The 17,500-nt window shown below is 42.9% G+C and overlaps 1 protein-coding gene across 1 annotated transcript in view; it reads left to right on the plus strand.

The window, feature by feature from the left end:
- Positions 1–17,500, plus strand: part of LOC311237471 (bone morphogenetic protein receptor type-2-like) — a 148,419-nt gene that overhangs the window by 44,835 nt on the left and 86,084 nt on the right. Inside the window, exons 3-5 of the mRNA XM_084325379.1 lie at positions 3,292–3,381; positions 8,374–8,456; positions 17,168–17,237. Of these exons, the coding sequence (XP_084181505.1) occupies positions 3,292–3,381; positions 8,374–8,456; positions 17,168–17,237 (243 nt within the window). The remainder of the gene's footprint in view (positions 1–3,291; positions 3,382–8,373; positions 8,457–17,167; positions 17,238–17,500) is intronic.

Genomic DNA, 17,500 nt, shown 5'->3' on the forward strand with positions numbered 1-17,500 from the left:
AACTGTGTCACATGCCCAGGGGTGTTTGTTATGAGCATTTGTTATTCATTAGATTAGATTCAAATGTATTCATCATCATACAGCACAAGTACAGTATGACTAAATGTAGCTTGGCATCTAACCAGAGCGCAAAACATTAAAGTGCAATAGCAATGTACAATTTACAGGTGATTAAACTGATATGAATTAGTACTACTGAGTAGTAATGCTAATCGTTATAGTATTATTATGTACAGTGATATGGGTATGTACAGATATAGTATACAGGTACTGTATGTGAAAAGGATTACATGCTGGCATATTCAGACAGATGTGGATAATATATCTACAGTAAAAAATAAATACATAGATACAATATACATCATTATTGTACATGCTATCACCCAGAGCTATATGGGGTATATAGTTAGAGGTATACCTATACCTATAGGTAGTTATGATTACAGTGAAGGCAGTCGCACCTGCCACAGCAGCCACACCTGCCCTGGGTCAAGCTAATTAGACCTGGGAGCAGGGGTGGCTGCCATCCCCACACAGCTGAGGAGGAGGCCTCTGTCTAGACAACATATACCATCTGCTCTGGCTTGTAAACATCTTGTCACTACTCTTCAATACGCCTGTCTGTGTTTTCACCGTCATCGCCCGTGTCCCTGTGTCAGGGAGCCCCTTTGAAATAGAATAGAAATAGAATAGAATAGAAATACTTTAATTATCCCGAGGGAAATAGGGCTGTCCCCGACTAAGGATTTGGATAGTCGACTATGATTGGCCGAAATTAGCAGATACATATATATTTTTTTCTCATTCCATTTGGGGACAGAGGTTTTTCCATAGCCGCCCCTAAACTGTGGATTAGCCTCCCCTTCCACATCAGGTCAGCCCAGACCCTGGAGGTCTTTGAGTCCCAGCTTTAAGACTCCTCTCTTCTCCCTGGCCTTTGACCAGAGCTGAGCCTGCCTCCTAGGTCGTTACTTTTAGTCCTTTTATGCCTTATTTTGTATTCTACTGCACTTTTCTTTCTGTTATTCTTATTTCGTTTTTATTTCTATCTGAACCCCTGCACTTATTTGTATTTGCACTTTTTGCACTTTTATATTTAATATTATGTTTTGTATATGTATTTTCTTCTTTGCTCTCTGTTTTATCTGTGAAGCGCGTTGGTACAGTCACAACTGTTGTAAATGTGCTATATAAATACAAATGTATTGATTGATTGATTGATTGATTGAGTAATTGGTGGCCTAATGGTTATAGAAGTTGGCTGTGACCGGAAAGCCAGCGGTTCTGTGCCCCGGACCGGAAGTGAATGATTTTTGGACATTAAGTTGTATGAAATACTTTCCAGTAGTGTCGTCGGTGAAAAGCTATGAGCTTATACTTACAGAGTCCCGTGGTCTGAGTTCTGGCCGGGTTTTGAGCGAACCGGGAAGCTTTAGAAGCTGTGGCGGGGGATTCTGGCGTCACGAAAACCAAACAAGTTTGAATCCACACAGCAACATGCAGGCAGGGTTACCCAAACCACGGTCCTTCAGTATTTAGAAGCAGCATTACCTGTGAACCAGCTCCAGAGTGTAGTAATACACTGGCTTTGTTCAAGAAAGAAAATAGTGCCAAGTGATAGTAGCATAGAAAATGCAGGAGGACAGTGGTTTTGTGTTAAAAGTAGGTGACCCTGTAATGTAGAAATGTACTTGACAATAAAGAGATTGTAGTCGTATTTTAGTCTTTGAATAGCTAATTTAATTGACAAAACTGTCAAATTGAGTTTTTCTCGTGGATATGAATACAGTCATGCAAGAAGGACCTCTTTAAATCTAATGCTTATTAAAGTCATATCTGTGAATAGTGTTGTGATGTCAGAGATGTGCTTATAGTGTTCCCGGAAATAACTCATTCAGCACGAGATATAAAACCAAAATATGACTCATAGACAAAAGTCCGTCCAACTATTCAACTGAGAAGGATCAGCCCTAGATTTCTCCAGCTAATGTTGGAATAAGGTAATAATAATATATAGTATCTATTATATATATTTAACATGTTAGAGTAATGTGATTATAATGTTTAAACATATTAAAACAGTTTAAGCCCTTAAGCGCAGATTATGTGGACCTACTACAGTAATTGAGCTCAGCTCAGAACTAAGACTTGATTCATAAAGCCATTTGCGAGAACGGACTTGACAAATGACACGAAGTAGAACGAATACTGTATCATCATCCACTTCCCGAAGCTGAAGTATAGTAGATTTATGACGAGACTAGGTCACGGTGCCAGACCAGTAATTCCTACTGATCTGCCAGCAGAGAGAGTGGTGATCCAGTGGGTTAACTGGAGCGACTGGAGTGCCGGAGTTTCCACACTATTCGCTTTGGAAGAATTACCGTCCTGAGAATCTCGATGCCCTGAGGCGCTTTTTGCTCCTCGGGTTGGGATTGTCAACCTCGTCGTCTGTCTGTCTGTCTGTCTGTCTGTCTGTCTGTCTGTATCCATCTAATACGGCTGTGGAGTAAAGCCTTTCCATGTCTTGTCTGTCTGCCTGTCTGTCTGTCTCACAGGGGCAGAAGTAGGTCGTGTGGACGTTTTAAGGCCTGGAGGATTCTGTGAAATGTTTCTATTTTAACACGCCAACATTTTGTGGAACATTAGCTTATCGTCTTCTCCAGAGAGAGAGACGAGAAGATGGATACCAGTTTCCTCTCTGTGCGTTCAGTAGAAACGCACGTTAGCCTAGCTTAGCACAATGAATGGAAGCGGACATGGCCGGTTAGCCTTCGGGAGAGGTGTTAGTTAGACAATGCCTAGGCTAACCGGCCATGGTATCTATCTTCTCGTCTCCCTCCGGAGAAGACGATAAGCTAATTTCCCGAAATGTTGGCGTGTTAAAATAGAAACATTTCACAGAATCCTCCAGGCCTTAAAACTTCCACACGACCTACTTCTGCCCCTGTGAGACAGACAGACAGACAGACAGGCAGACAAGACATGAAAAGGCTTTACTCCACAGCCGTATTAGATGGATACAGCTAAGATATAAGATAAGCTAATTTCCCCCCAAATGTTGGCGTGTTCTTTTAAATGGTTGAAAGTTGATAAAAAACACTATTCCTTTAACCGCTTCATACTGATCAACGAGGCCCGTCGAGAGCTACGTCGTCAGGTCGCTGGAGAGGCCACAGTGGACGTGAGAGAGTTCAGCCAGTTGTTTATGATGATAACATGAGTGCAGGTTGGATCTCTTACCGTGTGAGCTGCTCTCTACCTGGGCTTTCTCTCCCTGTCTCCCCCCAGATCTCCACCCTCAGGCGCCAGGGCAGGACTCTGTTTTCCACGGTGCCAGAGAAGGCAGAGAAGGAGGCCCACAGTCTGTTTGTCCAAGAGGTAAGACAATACATACCAGGGCATGAGCCTGTTCTATTTACACTCCCATCTCGGATAAAGCTCTTTCTTATGCTTCCTTCGGGCCGGGGGCCAAAGTCTCCGCTATCTGTTCAATCTTTCTGTCTTAAAGCCGCTGTAAGTGGTGTTTCTTTGTTTGTTAAAATAAGTGATCTACATGTTAAAATAATAGCTCTACACTTCGACAGCTGTCACTGATATAAAGTGTCTGGTCAGCAACATGGGTCTCTTAGTCCCTCTGCTCTGCAGTAAACACAAAATACATTTCCTGGTATCCCATTCCCACTTTATATACAATCAAACCAAACACTCTATACCAGTGATGGCTGTCAGAATGTAGAGCTATTTAACACATATTATTATTCTAACAAAGAAATACCACTTACAGCATCTTTAATTCTGGTATTTTTAAACCAAACATTTTTGGAATCGGTCCAGTATTGAGCCCACAGCCGTGAAACGGGCTGCAATGTAACCATTATGGGCAATTTCACCCTTCATAGTAAGTCATAGAGTACTGACTCGGGCTCAGATTGTTATTCAAGTGTCTGAAAAGTCTTCTATTTCTTACCCAAAACAGAAGTCTCGCTCAAACGGAAGTCTCACTCTGAAATCCCACGAGGCGTGAGCTAATAATACCCAGGATTTGGAAAATACCCACGTTTATTACCCTGTAACTTGACCAAAGCTTTGGACCAGAGCCATCTTCTCCCTCTGCTTTCACCCAGACACGGGTTCTACTCCTGATAACTGGGTATTACACCCCTGACATGCACTGTTCATCGTAGGCCGAGCCAGACATCAGGGATTCATTTCATCTGTTTTTGATCTACAGATAAAAACGAAAACTGATTTGATTTCAAGCGAAAGCCAGAGAACGAGGGATGTTGACTAACTTTGTCTGATGTGAGTGAGGGGTGGAACACTACGAGATAAGAACCAGTACAGTAGATCCGCGCGCCAAATAGCTCCCGTTGAAGGAATTCTGTTATGCAGGGAGGGAGTAGTAAAGCAGTCGCCATCTTCAATACCTGTATTCCAAAAAACACAAGGAAACTATAAAAGAAGGAAGGGTCATCACGTCAGAATACCAGCGTTCTATGCTCTGCTTGGTGCCAGACTTTGGTGGCAGTTCTATTGAAGTATCGAAATATACCAGCTGAGGAAGTATACATCAACCGTTATCAAACGTTAGCTAGTTAACAATGCAACACATTGCAGATGATTCTGACATCCGAGGTGATAACTTTGGCACTAATTGAGGAGACGGCTGATCCCATTCAAGTCAATGGTCCTCATTCTCGAACGTGTTCGTAAGTACCTTTGTGACGATACATTTCATATAACATGTACAAATGTATCAACATAGACTACTACATACAGTATATATACAAAGTTCCATAGAGAAAACCACAGTACATGTACCCCACATGTTCCAAACAAACCACTGTAGCACCCGGTGACGTGAAGGGGTGTAAAAAGTACCCAGGAATTATAGTTAAGTGAAAGTATGGGTATCGTCTCAAAATCGTACTCGAGTAAAATTCTGAGTATTTGGCTAAAAACACACTTGAGTAAAAGTATAAAAGTTTCTACTTTTAAATGTACTTAAGTACTAAAAAGTCAAAGTAAAATCAAAGATCCCTGCTTTCTAGTCTTGCACAAGGACCAATCAGCATGGGTATGGGCGGGTTCATTTTCCATTGATGGGGATTTGATTGGCTGTTTTTAAATAAAGATTAATAACGTTAACGTTAATTCGGCCAGAGAAACAAATATACTAATTAAAATGGTTGGACCTGCGAGATTTGTACTTTGTAGGTCTGCATTTTAAATGAAATGTAATTGAGTAAAAGTACAGGTATACAAACCTAATAATACTTGAATAAATTACAAATCCCCAAAAAGAGTACTTAAGTATTGTAACAAAGTACAATTACTCAAGTACTTTACACCCCTGCGTAAAACGTATCACTTCCTGCACCGGGTGATTTCCCCAGGAGTATCCTACCAGACACCAGTGGTTAGGGTGTTCATGAGCTGGGTATATGTAGGTGGAATAACTCCTGCGTTACATGAATGGCAAAATGGACATTTATTTACATGAAAATGTTGGTCCTTAGACCTTCATCAATTTGACCTGGACCGAAACGTTGTGTGTAAGTTATTGAAGTGAACGCAATTGACAAGACAAGCGTGTATCGAGTTCTCTCTTCTACAGTAAGACAATACCCAGCGAGGGAAGACCGATATACTGTTGTAGAAGATACAAGTCGTCGAAAACCATGTTATCGTCCTTTTAGTGAACTCACTAGTCTGTCCCCTTCCCACCCCCTTCAGTTCTTCTAACCAGTGCCGTGGAAAAGCCCCGTATAGGAGGGGTTCAGGCTCGGGTCACATATGGTTTCAGAGATGGTTGTGCGTAGGGCTTGGGGGGTCTGGACCTGGGCGTAGTCTGATTAGGCCAGTTACGGGACCGTCCCCTGTGGATATACTGCAGCGAGAAATTACATCATAACTTCATCTGAGGCGGCAGCTGCAGGCCTCTCATTACACAGATGGGGAAGTTGCTTCGCAGAATTTATTTTTCCTGTCTTTCACATTCACCCCTAACCTGACGTGGTACAGTCATGTTTTTTTTTTTTTTTTTCACAACATGGCAGGATTCGGTTTGACTCATCTCAGCATTCCATTCCCAACAGATGCTAGTGAGGATTTGTTCACCAGTTAGCATCATCACCACAAGCTCTTCCAATCAGGAGAGACTCGAATATGAGCTTTCATTTCACAATATAACTACAGATACATACTTCTTCTCCTTCTTTCGTGTAACGTCAGAGGTCCAACTCCGTATCTTGTAGCCATGCCCTTAACTCTGGTCCCACTTCAAAGAGGCTGGCTTCCGAGGGTGGTCTGTATAGGGGGCAGAGGGTGGTCTGTATAGGGGGCAGAGGGTGGTCTGTATAGGGGGCAGAGGGTGGTCTGTATAGGGGGCAGATGGTCAGGATAATGCTCGACAGTCTGCTCAGGGTCTCCACACTCACATGCAGCGCTGTCTACCAGGCCCCACTTCTTTAATGTACCTTCCTACTATGCTACTATACTTACTACTACTACCTATCATGCTAATATATGTCTATACTACTACAGTATGCTACTATATGTATACTACTACCTATCTTGCTAATATGTCTATACTACTATATATCTTTTAATGAAAACAAAACACAGCAGCAGTATAAATAGTGGACTAGGCTAACTAACTAGACTAACCTAGATTAGTTAAAGGAACACGCCACCATTATGGGAAATGTGCTTATCGTCTTCTCCAGAGTCAGACAAGAAGATGGGGACCAATCTCCTCTCTGCGCGTTCAGTAGAAAGTTATCCGGCTGTATCAGCTTCTGTTAATTTGTGCTAAGCTAGGCTAGCTTGCAGCTGGATAGCTTTCTATTGAATGCACAGAGGTAGTTGGTATTTATCTTCTTGTCTGACTCTGGAGAAGATGGTAGAAGCATTTCCCATGATGTCGGCGTGTTCCTTTAAGCCTGACCCAGGCCACGACACTTGTGTGTGTTTTCAACAATCAGTCAGCCCTATGTTCCCACGGGGTCAGCCCTATGTTCCCACATTTCTAAGATGAAAAAAAGAAATTAGGCCCTATGGTCCCACAGCCCTATGTTCTCACATTTCTATGATTCTTCTCAAAATTACAGTAGGCCCTATGTTCTCACAGCCCAATGGTCCCACAGCCCTATGTTCCCAGACAAACCCTCTACTACCAGAGGACAATTGGATACTACTAGGTTGGGTGTAATTGGCTACCAAATTAAGAGAAAGGGGGGTAAAATCAGATAAAAAATTATGAAAAAAGGAAATGTGGGAACATAGGGCTGTGGGAACATAGGGCTGTGGGAACATAGGACTGTGGGAACATAGGGCTGTGGGAACATAGGGCTGTGGGAACATAGGGCTGTGGGAACATAGGGCTGTGGGAACATAAGGCTGTGGGAGCATAGGGCTGTGGGAGCATAGGGCTGTGGGAACATAAGGCTGTGGGAGCATAGGGCTGTGGGAGCATAGGGCTGTGGGAACATAAGGCTGTGGGAGCATAGGGCTGTGGGAACATAGGGCTGTGGGAACATAAGGCTGTGGGAGCATAGGGCTGTGGGAGCATAGGGCTGTGGGAACATAGGGCTGTGGGAACATAGGGCTGTGAGAGCATAGGGCTGTGGGAACATAGGGCTGTGGGAACATAGGGCTGTGGGAACATAGGGCTGTGGGAACATAGGACTGTGGGAACATAGGGCTGTGGGAACATAGGACTGTGGGAACATAGGGCTGTGGGAACATAGGGCTGTGGGAACATAGGGCTGTGGGAACATTATAACATAGGACTGTGGGAACATAGGCACGCTCCCATGAGCACATGACAATGGGTATATTTTCTTTGTCTGTCTTACCAGATTATAGTGTTCCCATGTCCTGCCCTGCTCACCTGTTTGATGTAATCAAGTGTAATACAGACAGCTGTGTACACCGGTGCTTGGCAGACTGTAACCCCGGGTTTAATGGCTTTCTGGCTAATTCAGCTGGATGTAGTAGTAGTACTAGCCTAGCAGTCCTCGCCTATTAGCGTCCGCTAAAGACCCAGGCCGCTCTCGCTCATAGGAAACAGGGTTTATGTAAGTTCATCATTCCTACATAAAGACATTTTTGGGGGGGGGTTAGGAGGAGGGGGGAGGAACTCCGACATGGCGTTGTTTTGCCAAGGAAGAATAATAAACCATATTTTCTCTCTTAACCTTCTATAGGCGTGTGTGTATATAAGGAAACCTCATTTTCTTTGCGGTGAAATGACCCCTCACCGCTCACACTCGCTCTCTCTCTCTCTCTCTCTCTCTCTCTCTCTCTCTCTCTCTCTCTCTCTCTCTCTCTCTCTCTCTCTCTCTCTCTCGCTCGCTCTCTCTTCAGTGCATCAAGACGTACAACTCAGACTGGCACGTGGTTAACTACAAGTATGAGGAATATTCCGGAGACTTCCGCCAGCTGCCAAAGTAAGTGAACGCTGTGTGTGCGTGTGTGTGTGTGTGTGTGTGTGTGTGTGTGTGTGTGTGTGGGTGGATGAATGTGTGTGTGTGTGGGGGGGGGGGGTGTCGTACATGCAGTCTCTGCTGTAACAGCGTGAAGCCACCCAACTCCTCGTCCAATCAACAGTCATCTCCCGCCTCGACTACTGCAACGCACTGCTAGCTGGCCTCCCGGCCACTGCCACCAAGCCTCTTCAACTCATTCAAAATGCAGCGGCCCGCCTGATCTCAAACCTACCGAAGTCAGCCCATGTCACCCCACTTCTTAGGGACCTGCACTGGCTCCCCATTGCTGCACGTATCCGCTTCAAGGCCCTCGACCTAGCATACCGTGCGGCAAAGGGAACCGCTCCCGCCTACCTCCGGTCAATGGTCTCTAACTACACACCCTCAAGACCCCTACGCTCTGCGTCTTCTGGCCGCCTCAGATCTACTCCTATCCAAGCTCCCGGAGGGTCATCAAAGAGAAGCCGCCTATTCTCAGTCCTTGCCCCACAATGGTGGAATGAACTACCCATCCCAGTTAGGACAGCCGAATCCCGTCCAATCTTTCGCCGTCGACTAAAGACTCACTTCTTCAACCATTATCTGAAATGATAAAAAAAAAAAAAAAAAAAAAAAAAAAAAATCTAACCCCGACTAACCTTAATGTCATGCACTTGTCCTAATAAACTAACCTACACTGTAACACGCAACACTTTGATGAACATTGTTACTCAGCTGATAGAGTTATACCCTTCTTGCTGTCTTGTCGCACAGAACTTGTAAGTCGCTTTGGATAAAAGCGTCAGCTAAATGACTAAATGTAAATGTAAATGTGGACAGCTCCATTGACAGGCCTGAGGACGGGCCGTCAGGTTTTAAAGTCACCAGGGAGCTCCATTACTTTCTCACTATTCTCACCACTCTGGCCGAGCAGTACTTCAGATTAATGTGGGATCACTTCCTGAGTTTCAAGAGTACAGACGGATACGTTACACTATAAAAATACAACTTAAAGGGTTAGTTCGGATTATTATTATTTTTGTAAAAAAAAAAATTACATAACGTGGTATGACATGCTTGCCAGTGGAGCAAACGATTCACACACACACACACACGCACGCACGCACACACGCACACGCACAAGCGTACAGATACACACACAAACGTATGTGTTTGTGGCGTATCCGTTAGTTATCCCACAGCTGGACTTCTGGCTGTGTGTTCCCGGCGTTCCGGGGCAGTTTCAGACGGGCAACGTGCGGGAACTATTAACAAAAATACTCTAAGCCACGCCACAACATGCAAACAAACCCTTTTCACCATCCACAACAGCATACAACAGTCATCTTCACCGTCCACAACTGAATACAACAGTCATCTTCACCGTCCACAACTGAATACAACAGTCCTTTTGTATTTCGCACGCTCGATTCTTCTCTCAGACCGATAATATCACAGCACTACTGTATTTTGCTTCTTGAAGGACGCCAGCGTATATCACTACTGTACGTGCCGGGGTTCGTTCACATATCATGCCGCCTAGCCAGGTAATAATAATATATAATAATAAACCTTTATTTGTATAGCACTTTTCATACAGAAATTGCAGTTCAAAGTGCTTCACAGCAGTAAAAAATACAGGCATAAGCGAGCATAAAAAAAGATAAAAAAGGTAGCAAGGTAAGGCAAATCACAGTTTTTCACATTAGGATCTAACATCCCAATAGGTCTCTCTGTTTACGGTTTCATTCAGTTTAAAAATAGGCAGTAATAAAAATGATAAAATAGAATAGACAGAGTAATAAAGTGAGGTTTGGTTCAGTTTAAAAATAGGCAGTAATAAAAATTATAAAATAGAATAGACAGAGTAAAAAAGTGTGATAAAATAGTTCAATAAAAATATACAATAACATTTACAACAGAGCAGTGCATCGCTCTTAATACTTTGAGTTTCTTTACAAAGTTCAGTTCTAAATGACCTTATAGAACAACAGAGCAGTCGCTCTCAACTTAACAACAGAGCAGTGCATCGCTCTTAACACTTTAAATTACAACAGAGCAGTGCATCACTCTTAACTAAATTACAGTGCATAAGAGGTAGTGAGATAAAATTTGCATAGAACTGACGCATGAATTTGATAGGAAGTGTATAAAAGTAGGCAGAATAAAAATAGTGCAGGTAAAATACAATTTAGGCCATGTCCAGACTCCAGACGAAACTGATTTAGGTTGTATCAGTCAAAGTATTTGATCGTATGCACCTTTCATCCACACGGAACTGCGTTCTTGGAGCCTGAAGACGCTATTTTCTGAAACCGGCTCCCAGACTGCGCAATTCTGAAGACGCCCCCCTTGCGTCGCCGTCTTTACAAGCGATGCAAGTCTTTTCCAGAACCGTTGACGCGTTAGCCGGGCTATCATAGCCCACCTCTCCCTTAACCCGCATGTTCAAACTCCCACATCACAACAACAAACACCGGGAGGCTACTGTGATGCAATACACGATACTAGCTAGAGATTAGCGTCACCTTTTTCTGAAAACCCAAGTAGTAGCCAAGCACATAATTTGTTCCATAGCATACGCCTTCAGTTGATCATGACAAATCCTCTCTTACCTTGACGATTAAAAAGCCTCCATAATTTAGTAAATAGTATTCCCATGGCTGGTGTTGAGCTGTAGCCAGCCAGCTAGCGTTGATGCTATTTAATGCTATCAACATTAGCTAAATAGCCAACCAACTAAATACAATAGACAGTGGTATCCTGAGGTAACGTTAAATACAGACAACGTTTGCTAGTCGAAAGGACTGGACACAGGGACAAGTTAAACATCAATCAATTAATTTAATACAACGGGTAGTTTGAGCTGCGCGCACCATATTACGCGCTCTATCTCTCTCCTGCCGATTAAAATCAGCAGCTCTTCCTCCTCCTCATCACCGGCTGCCTGTGAAGCTGCATTTGCGCCGCGGTGTGTGTCTCCTATCCATTGGAACCTAGCGTCAGCTCAAAATCACAGAACCGGACGATAACAGACAACGACAACACTTCCGGTCGGGGGGTGTCAAAATAAAAGAGCGACGTCTAAAACAGGAAAGACATTTATTTTGTAAATTTGCGGCACACACTTATTTCTTGAGACGATTTCGTTTTTACGGAAACCTTTTTTTTTTTTTTTAAATGAAAACTAAATGAAAAAGATCAAAATCGTTTTCGTCTGGACAAGGCCTTAGTGATACACTGCCATTCTTTACGCCAGTTTCATCCACTTTATGACTTACTTATAGCGGTCCGTTGAGACCCATGTAAGAGAGGGCCACAATACCCTTTTGTTTATCTTTCTGTCAACGCGTCTCCCAGATCCTTAGAGAGGCGGAAGCGCGTGGTTCACGGCGCCTCCAAACAAACAACAATAGACCTCTTTCCTGTGTTTTCATACCGAGGATCTTCAGGGCTATTCTGGGACCGCGCAGCGCCCGTCGATATCACTAGTAACCACCAAAGCGTGGGGGAAGACCCACAATGCATCTGTGTATGTAGGTACCGTGTCTATAGCCTAAGCGACTTCCCTTAAGGATGGGGGCGGACGAGGCTAACGTGCTCTACAGATGTTTACACGTCACGGTCGTTGTAAAGCGATGTATTATGTAAACTGCACGACCCCTGTCCTTGGCCTTGACACTGTTTATGCCACTTGTCCCCCGTCGGAACAGGCCCGGGGCACACAGAGGTCAAAGGGCAAACGGTCACTTTGGGGTTTGAGTTACAGCGAGGAAAAGGTATTCCAGCTGCCATTTGACTATTGAGGCTGGAGTAACGTTTCCCGGTGTATTTATTTTATTATTTGTTCATTTGACCGGGACGTTGAAGACGTTGCACCAGATGTACCGCGGCTGTAAGTCAAATGTCCATCTGTGGTTCCTGCACAGTGTGGCCTTGACAAGAGAGAGCGCATCAGGAGATGGAGACGCCGCTTCATGCCCACATTAACACCATTTACAATCGTATATGCAGATTTGTTCTTGGCTGTTCATACAACACATCACTGTATCATGTATGGAAATCTCAACTTCCCTTCTCCCACAATAAGAAGGCAACAACATTGGTTACAGTTTATTTTTAAATGTATTTACTTTAATTATCCTCATTACCTTAAACAGTATATGGTACTTTTCACTTCTAATTATCAACTTCGTCATTGTACTCAACACTTTTTTTCTGTTCCAAAAACCTTTAAATCAGCTGGTAAAAAATCTTTTATGTTTAAAGCTCCATCCGACTGGAACAATCTACCTGTCCACATCCGATCAACATCATCTTTTAAATTGTTTAAAAATATGTTGTCCTCTCATGGTGAGACTATCTGCCTATGCTTTGGACCTCAATAGAATAATATTAGATAGATTAAACATGGCTGGTGTTACAGTTCATGTTCTTGTCGTTGTGTTGTTGTTGCTGATATACTGTTGTATGCTTTTTATCTTTGGATTACTTTATTTTCTTGGCTGGCGTTGCTTACTCTGTTGTTTTGTTGTTTTTGTTTCTGTTTTGTTTTGTCTAGTTTTTTTGTTTGTTATTTGTTGTTTGTTGTTTTTGTTATATATTATTGTCAAATAACTCTGTATTGTCTTTGCGGACCCCCTTGAAAACGAGATGGTTTCATCTCAAGGGGTTATTCCCAATAAAGACATTTCAATATTTGCAACTGACTACCTGGGTTCCATCCTAGAGGCAAATCTTTCCTGTGACAAAATGGCATCCAATGTAATAAAAAAAGTCAACCAACGAACTAGATTCTTGTACCGGATCTCCTCTCTGGTAAACAAGAATACCCTGAAGACTCTGGCAGGAGCACTCATTCAAGGGTACTATGACTATGCGTGCACCTCATGGTACCAAAGCACCTCAAAGGCGCTTAAAACAAAATTACAAACATCACAAAACAAACTGGTCAGACTACTACTTGACCTGAACCCCAGAACCCACCTCACCCCTGCCCACTTTGACAACCTAGGATGGCTTAGAGTAGACGACAGAGTACAGCAACTTGCAATGGGCCTGGTCTACAAGATACACTATACGACCGGGGTGCCCATGTACATGTCAAAATACTTCCCAAAGGTCAGTGAATACCACAACCACTACACCAGAGGAAGCTCAACAAATCATGTTAAACCCAGATTCGGCTCAAACAAGGGACTAAACACGTTTCGCAATTATGCCACAACAATGTGGAACGCCCTACCCAAAGCTGTAAAGGAATGTGAATCCCTGCCCACATTCAAAACCGCTCTTAAAGAGCACCTACGGGAGGCTGCAATTCGAAACTGGCCACCGTAAATGCCCAAAACCCCCACCACCTCCTAATAGACAGTCTCCTCCCCACCGCATGTATATATTCCCTCCCCGCCGTATGTATATTTCCCTCCCTCCCACCCACCCACCCCCTCCTAATGTACAGTCCCCTCCCCATCATATGTATATACTCTGTCAGGATCTAGGGCAGGGCTATTCAACTAAATTGTTCAGGGGGCCACATTGTCAGAAACCCAAGGGGCCAGGGGCCGGACTGCCACGGCGCCTCCCCGTGCTATGAATATATGTACACTTGACACAACACGCAACCACATTTTCACAACTTTTATTTAACTACATTGCAAAAGTAGTATACTTTTCAAAAAAAGTGCTTCATTTATGTGCCACATCTGCAACATCTCCTGCAGAAAGTGCTTCATTTATGACTGTGCAACAACTGCAACATCTCCTCTTCAACATTTCAATATAAAAATAAAATAAAAAACAAACAAGTGCATGATGTGCATCTGAACATTCTAACATCAACACTTGAACAAAAAAACACATTTATAGTGCAGCTGAGCTTATGAAAAAGTGCTTCATGTCTGTGCAACAACAGCAAATCACAGCATCTTATTAGCACTTATTGTCCACTCTTAACTCTCAAACATCAGGGGGGTGGGGGGCAGACAGGCCTAGCCTACATACACACATCTAATGAGAGCGATTGCACTTCTTTGACTGGGCAATGGCAGAGAAAGAGGGTTCATAGGAAGTGAGGGCTACCCGCAAACAGTGATGCAAATGCTCATTTGTCAAGGAGGCACGTTGCTTGTTTTAATGGCATTCATGTGAGAGAAACTGGATTCACAGGTGTATGTTGAGCCAAACATTGTTAGCACAGATATTGCCAGCGTTTTTATTTTGGGGAATGTCTTGACATGAATACACTTTATCCAAAATGTTGTGGTGGATTCATTCTCAAGTGCCTGCTTCAGAGCAGATGATGCTTGCATGTCAATTATTTCAAGTTGCAGGAGACCTTCATCAATGTGAAGTGATGCAAGGAACTCTTGTCCTTTTGTGGAAATAGCAGCTACATTGGCAAATGGGTTGCTCACAAAATGCATCAATTCTCTGGACATGTCAAATTCATCAAATCGACTTGCAAAGTTTTCCCTCAATTTATCAATGAAATCTGTCATTAATTGAGTGACTTTTTGCTCAATTGTGCGTGTTAACGTTGACATGAAAAAAAAAAAAAAATCTGGATCTGGCCCGCGGGCCGCCAGTTGAATAGCCCTGATCTAGGGGTAACAGTACTGTATATTTGAATACCGCTTATGTCACAAATGTATCAGTACTAAATACCTATATGTCCCTATGCCATAAATGTCATGTATGTTGTGTATGTCATAAATGTCTATATGAATTGAAAATGGGGGACCCTGATGGAAACAAGACAAACGTCTTTCTCAGGTCTGCATCCCCATAACAATTGTATGTATTGAGCCGTACTGTATTGTACCCATTCTGCAATCTGTTAAATAAAGTTTTCATTCATTCATTCATTCATTCATTCATTCATTCATTCATTCATTCATTCATTCATTCAAGATTCAAGTGTTTTATTTGTCACATACATACACGAGACATGTAGTGAAATGAAGGTGGCCATGCCCGCCTCGATTGTAAAAAGAAAATACAAATAATACAATAGAATAATAAAATTGAATAGATAATAAAATAGACATGATGAAAAGTTATAAGAATAATGCTAAGCTTACTAATAAAGGTAATGAGTACTATATACAATAATATACAAATATATAATTTGTGGGGCGTGTGTGAGCGAGTGCAAGTGAGGATGTGTGTGTGTGTGTGTGTGTGTGTGTGTGTGTGTGTGTGTGTGTGTGTGTGTGTGTGTGTGTGTGTGTGTGTGTGTGTGTGTGTGTGTGTGTGTGTGTGTGTGTGTGTGTGTGTGTGTGTGTGTGTGTGTGTGTGTGTGTGTGTGTGTGTGTGTGTGTGTGTGTGTGTGTGTGTGTGTGTGTGTGTGCGCGCGCGTGTGTGTGTGTGTGGCGAGATCAGTGTTAAACTGTGTCACAGTGTAACAATGAATTAGTTGGTTTGAATAACCTTGGTTAAAGGTCTTCACAGAGAAAGAACAGATACAACAAGTGAGAATTGTAGATTCAAGATGATTTATTGTCATGTGCAGTGAAACGTACAGTGAAAAACGTACTTTGCTAGTCCGCCCCGTCACACAACATCACACGGATCACACAATCACACGATACTTAACTAGAATGAACAACTTAAACACAAGCGAATGCTAAATGCAAAAAATAAGGAGATCTTAGAAATAAATGGTAGAAGATATATATACAAGACACGAGTGAGTGACATTAACATTATTGCACGTTCAAGTAGTTCACTAATATAAATATATGGAGGTGACAATGGGTCACAGCAGCAGTTAAAGTTAAGATGATGTTGGTTATGTGGTCGACCTGAATGAGAACAATGTTGTTATATTGTGGATAGGGCTGACCCCTATTAGTCGATGAGTCGACTAATCGGTCTAAAGGAGCCGTAGTCGACTAGCCAACCTCTTAGTCGAATAAAAAAAAAGAAATATGAATATTTATTTATTATTATTATTTTTTATCATTCTTTCCAAAAGAAAAGAGGCCTAGAAGCGTGGCTAACGCTAATGGCACACATACCAGAGGCTAACTGCCTACGAAAACAGGCACAGAGGCACTGAAAGAGGATTTCACCCATCTAATGAACACACTAGACAAGACAAATATCAAGATGTATCCATCAGTGGACCAATTGCATGCTTTTGCAGAGGACAAGAAGCCTTCAGTCGACTCCTTCAGACAGTAAGCACCCCCACAGCCCAAATGGAATGATAAAAAAAATAAAATAAAAAAAATGTATAAAAAAATATTATACTTTTTTTTTCTTCTTTTTTTTTGTCAACCAATAGTCGACTAACGGCACATTTTGGCCAATCATAGTCGACCATCCAAATCCTTAGTTGGGGACAGTCCTAATTGTGGACCTGACAAAAGATTTTTTATAGTGATTTGTAAAATGCATCTATAATGGTCAAATGGTAAATGCATTTATATAGCGCTTTTATCCAAAATTGCTTTATAACTTATCCCTCACACTCACCCATTCACTCACACATTCACACGCCATCGGCAGAGACAAAAAAAATCGAAATCGAACCGGGAACCCTCCGATTACCAGGCGAGCGCTCTACCTCCTGAGCCACCGTCGCCCCTGTTTCTCATGTTCATAGTACTATGATAATGTGTCACTTCTCCCTAACAGTGGAGTCATAGTGACGGGTCAGTGATGACGTGACCTCTGGTCTCTTGCAGCAAGGTGTCTCGACCGGAGAAGCTCGCCGTTCACCTGTTCGAGGTCGACGAAGACGTGGAGAAAGACGAGGTGAGCATATACAACCCCCAGAATGCCCTCTGCTTCCCCCGGGAACCCCCCCCCCCTACTGACTCCTAATTATATGACTTGGGGTCAGTAGAGGTGCGTTCTACCTGGTGACCCCCCGTGACCCCCTGGTGACCCACGCTGCAGGCTTTGAATAAGTAATGAGGTGGAGACTCTCTGCGGCTGAACCCAAACCGAACAGACTCAGTCCTAGAAGATTCACTCCGTTTTCTCATTTCCTTCCTTTTTAGCAGATTTAATTATTT

Source organism: Notolepis coatsorum, assembly GCF_963971535.1.
Source record: "Notolepis coatsorum genome assembly, chromosome: 1".
NCBI classification, from domain to species: domain Eukaryota; kingdom Metazoa; phylum Chordata; class Actinopteri; order Aulopiformes; family Paralepididae; genus Notolepis; species Notolepis coatsorum.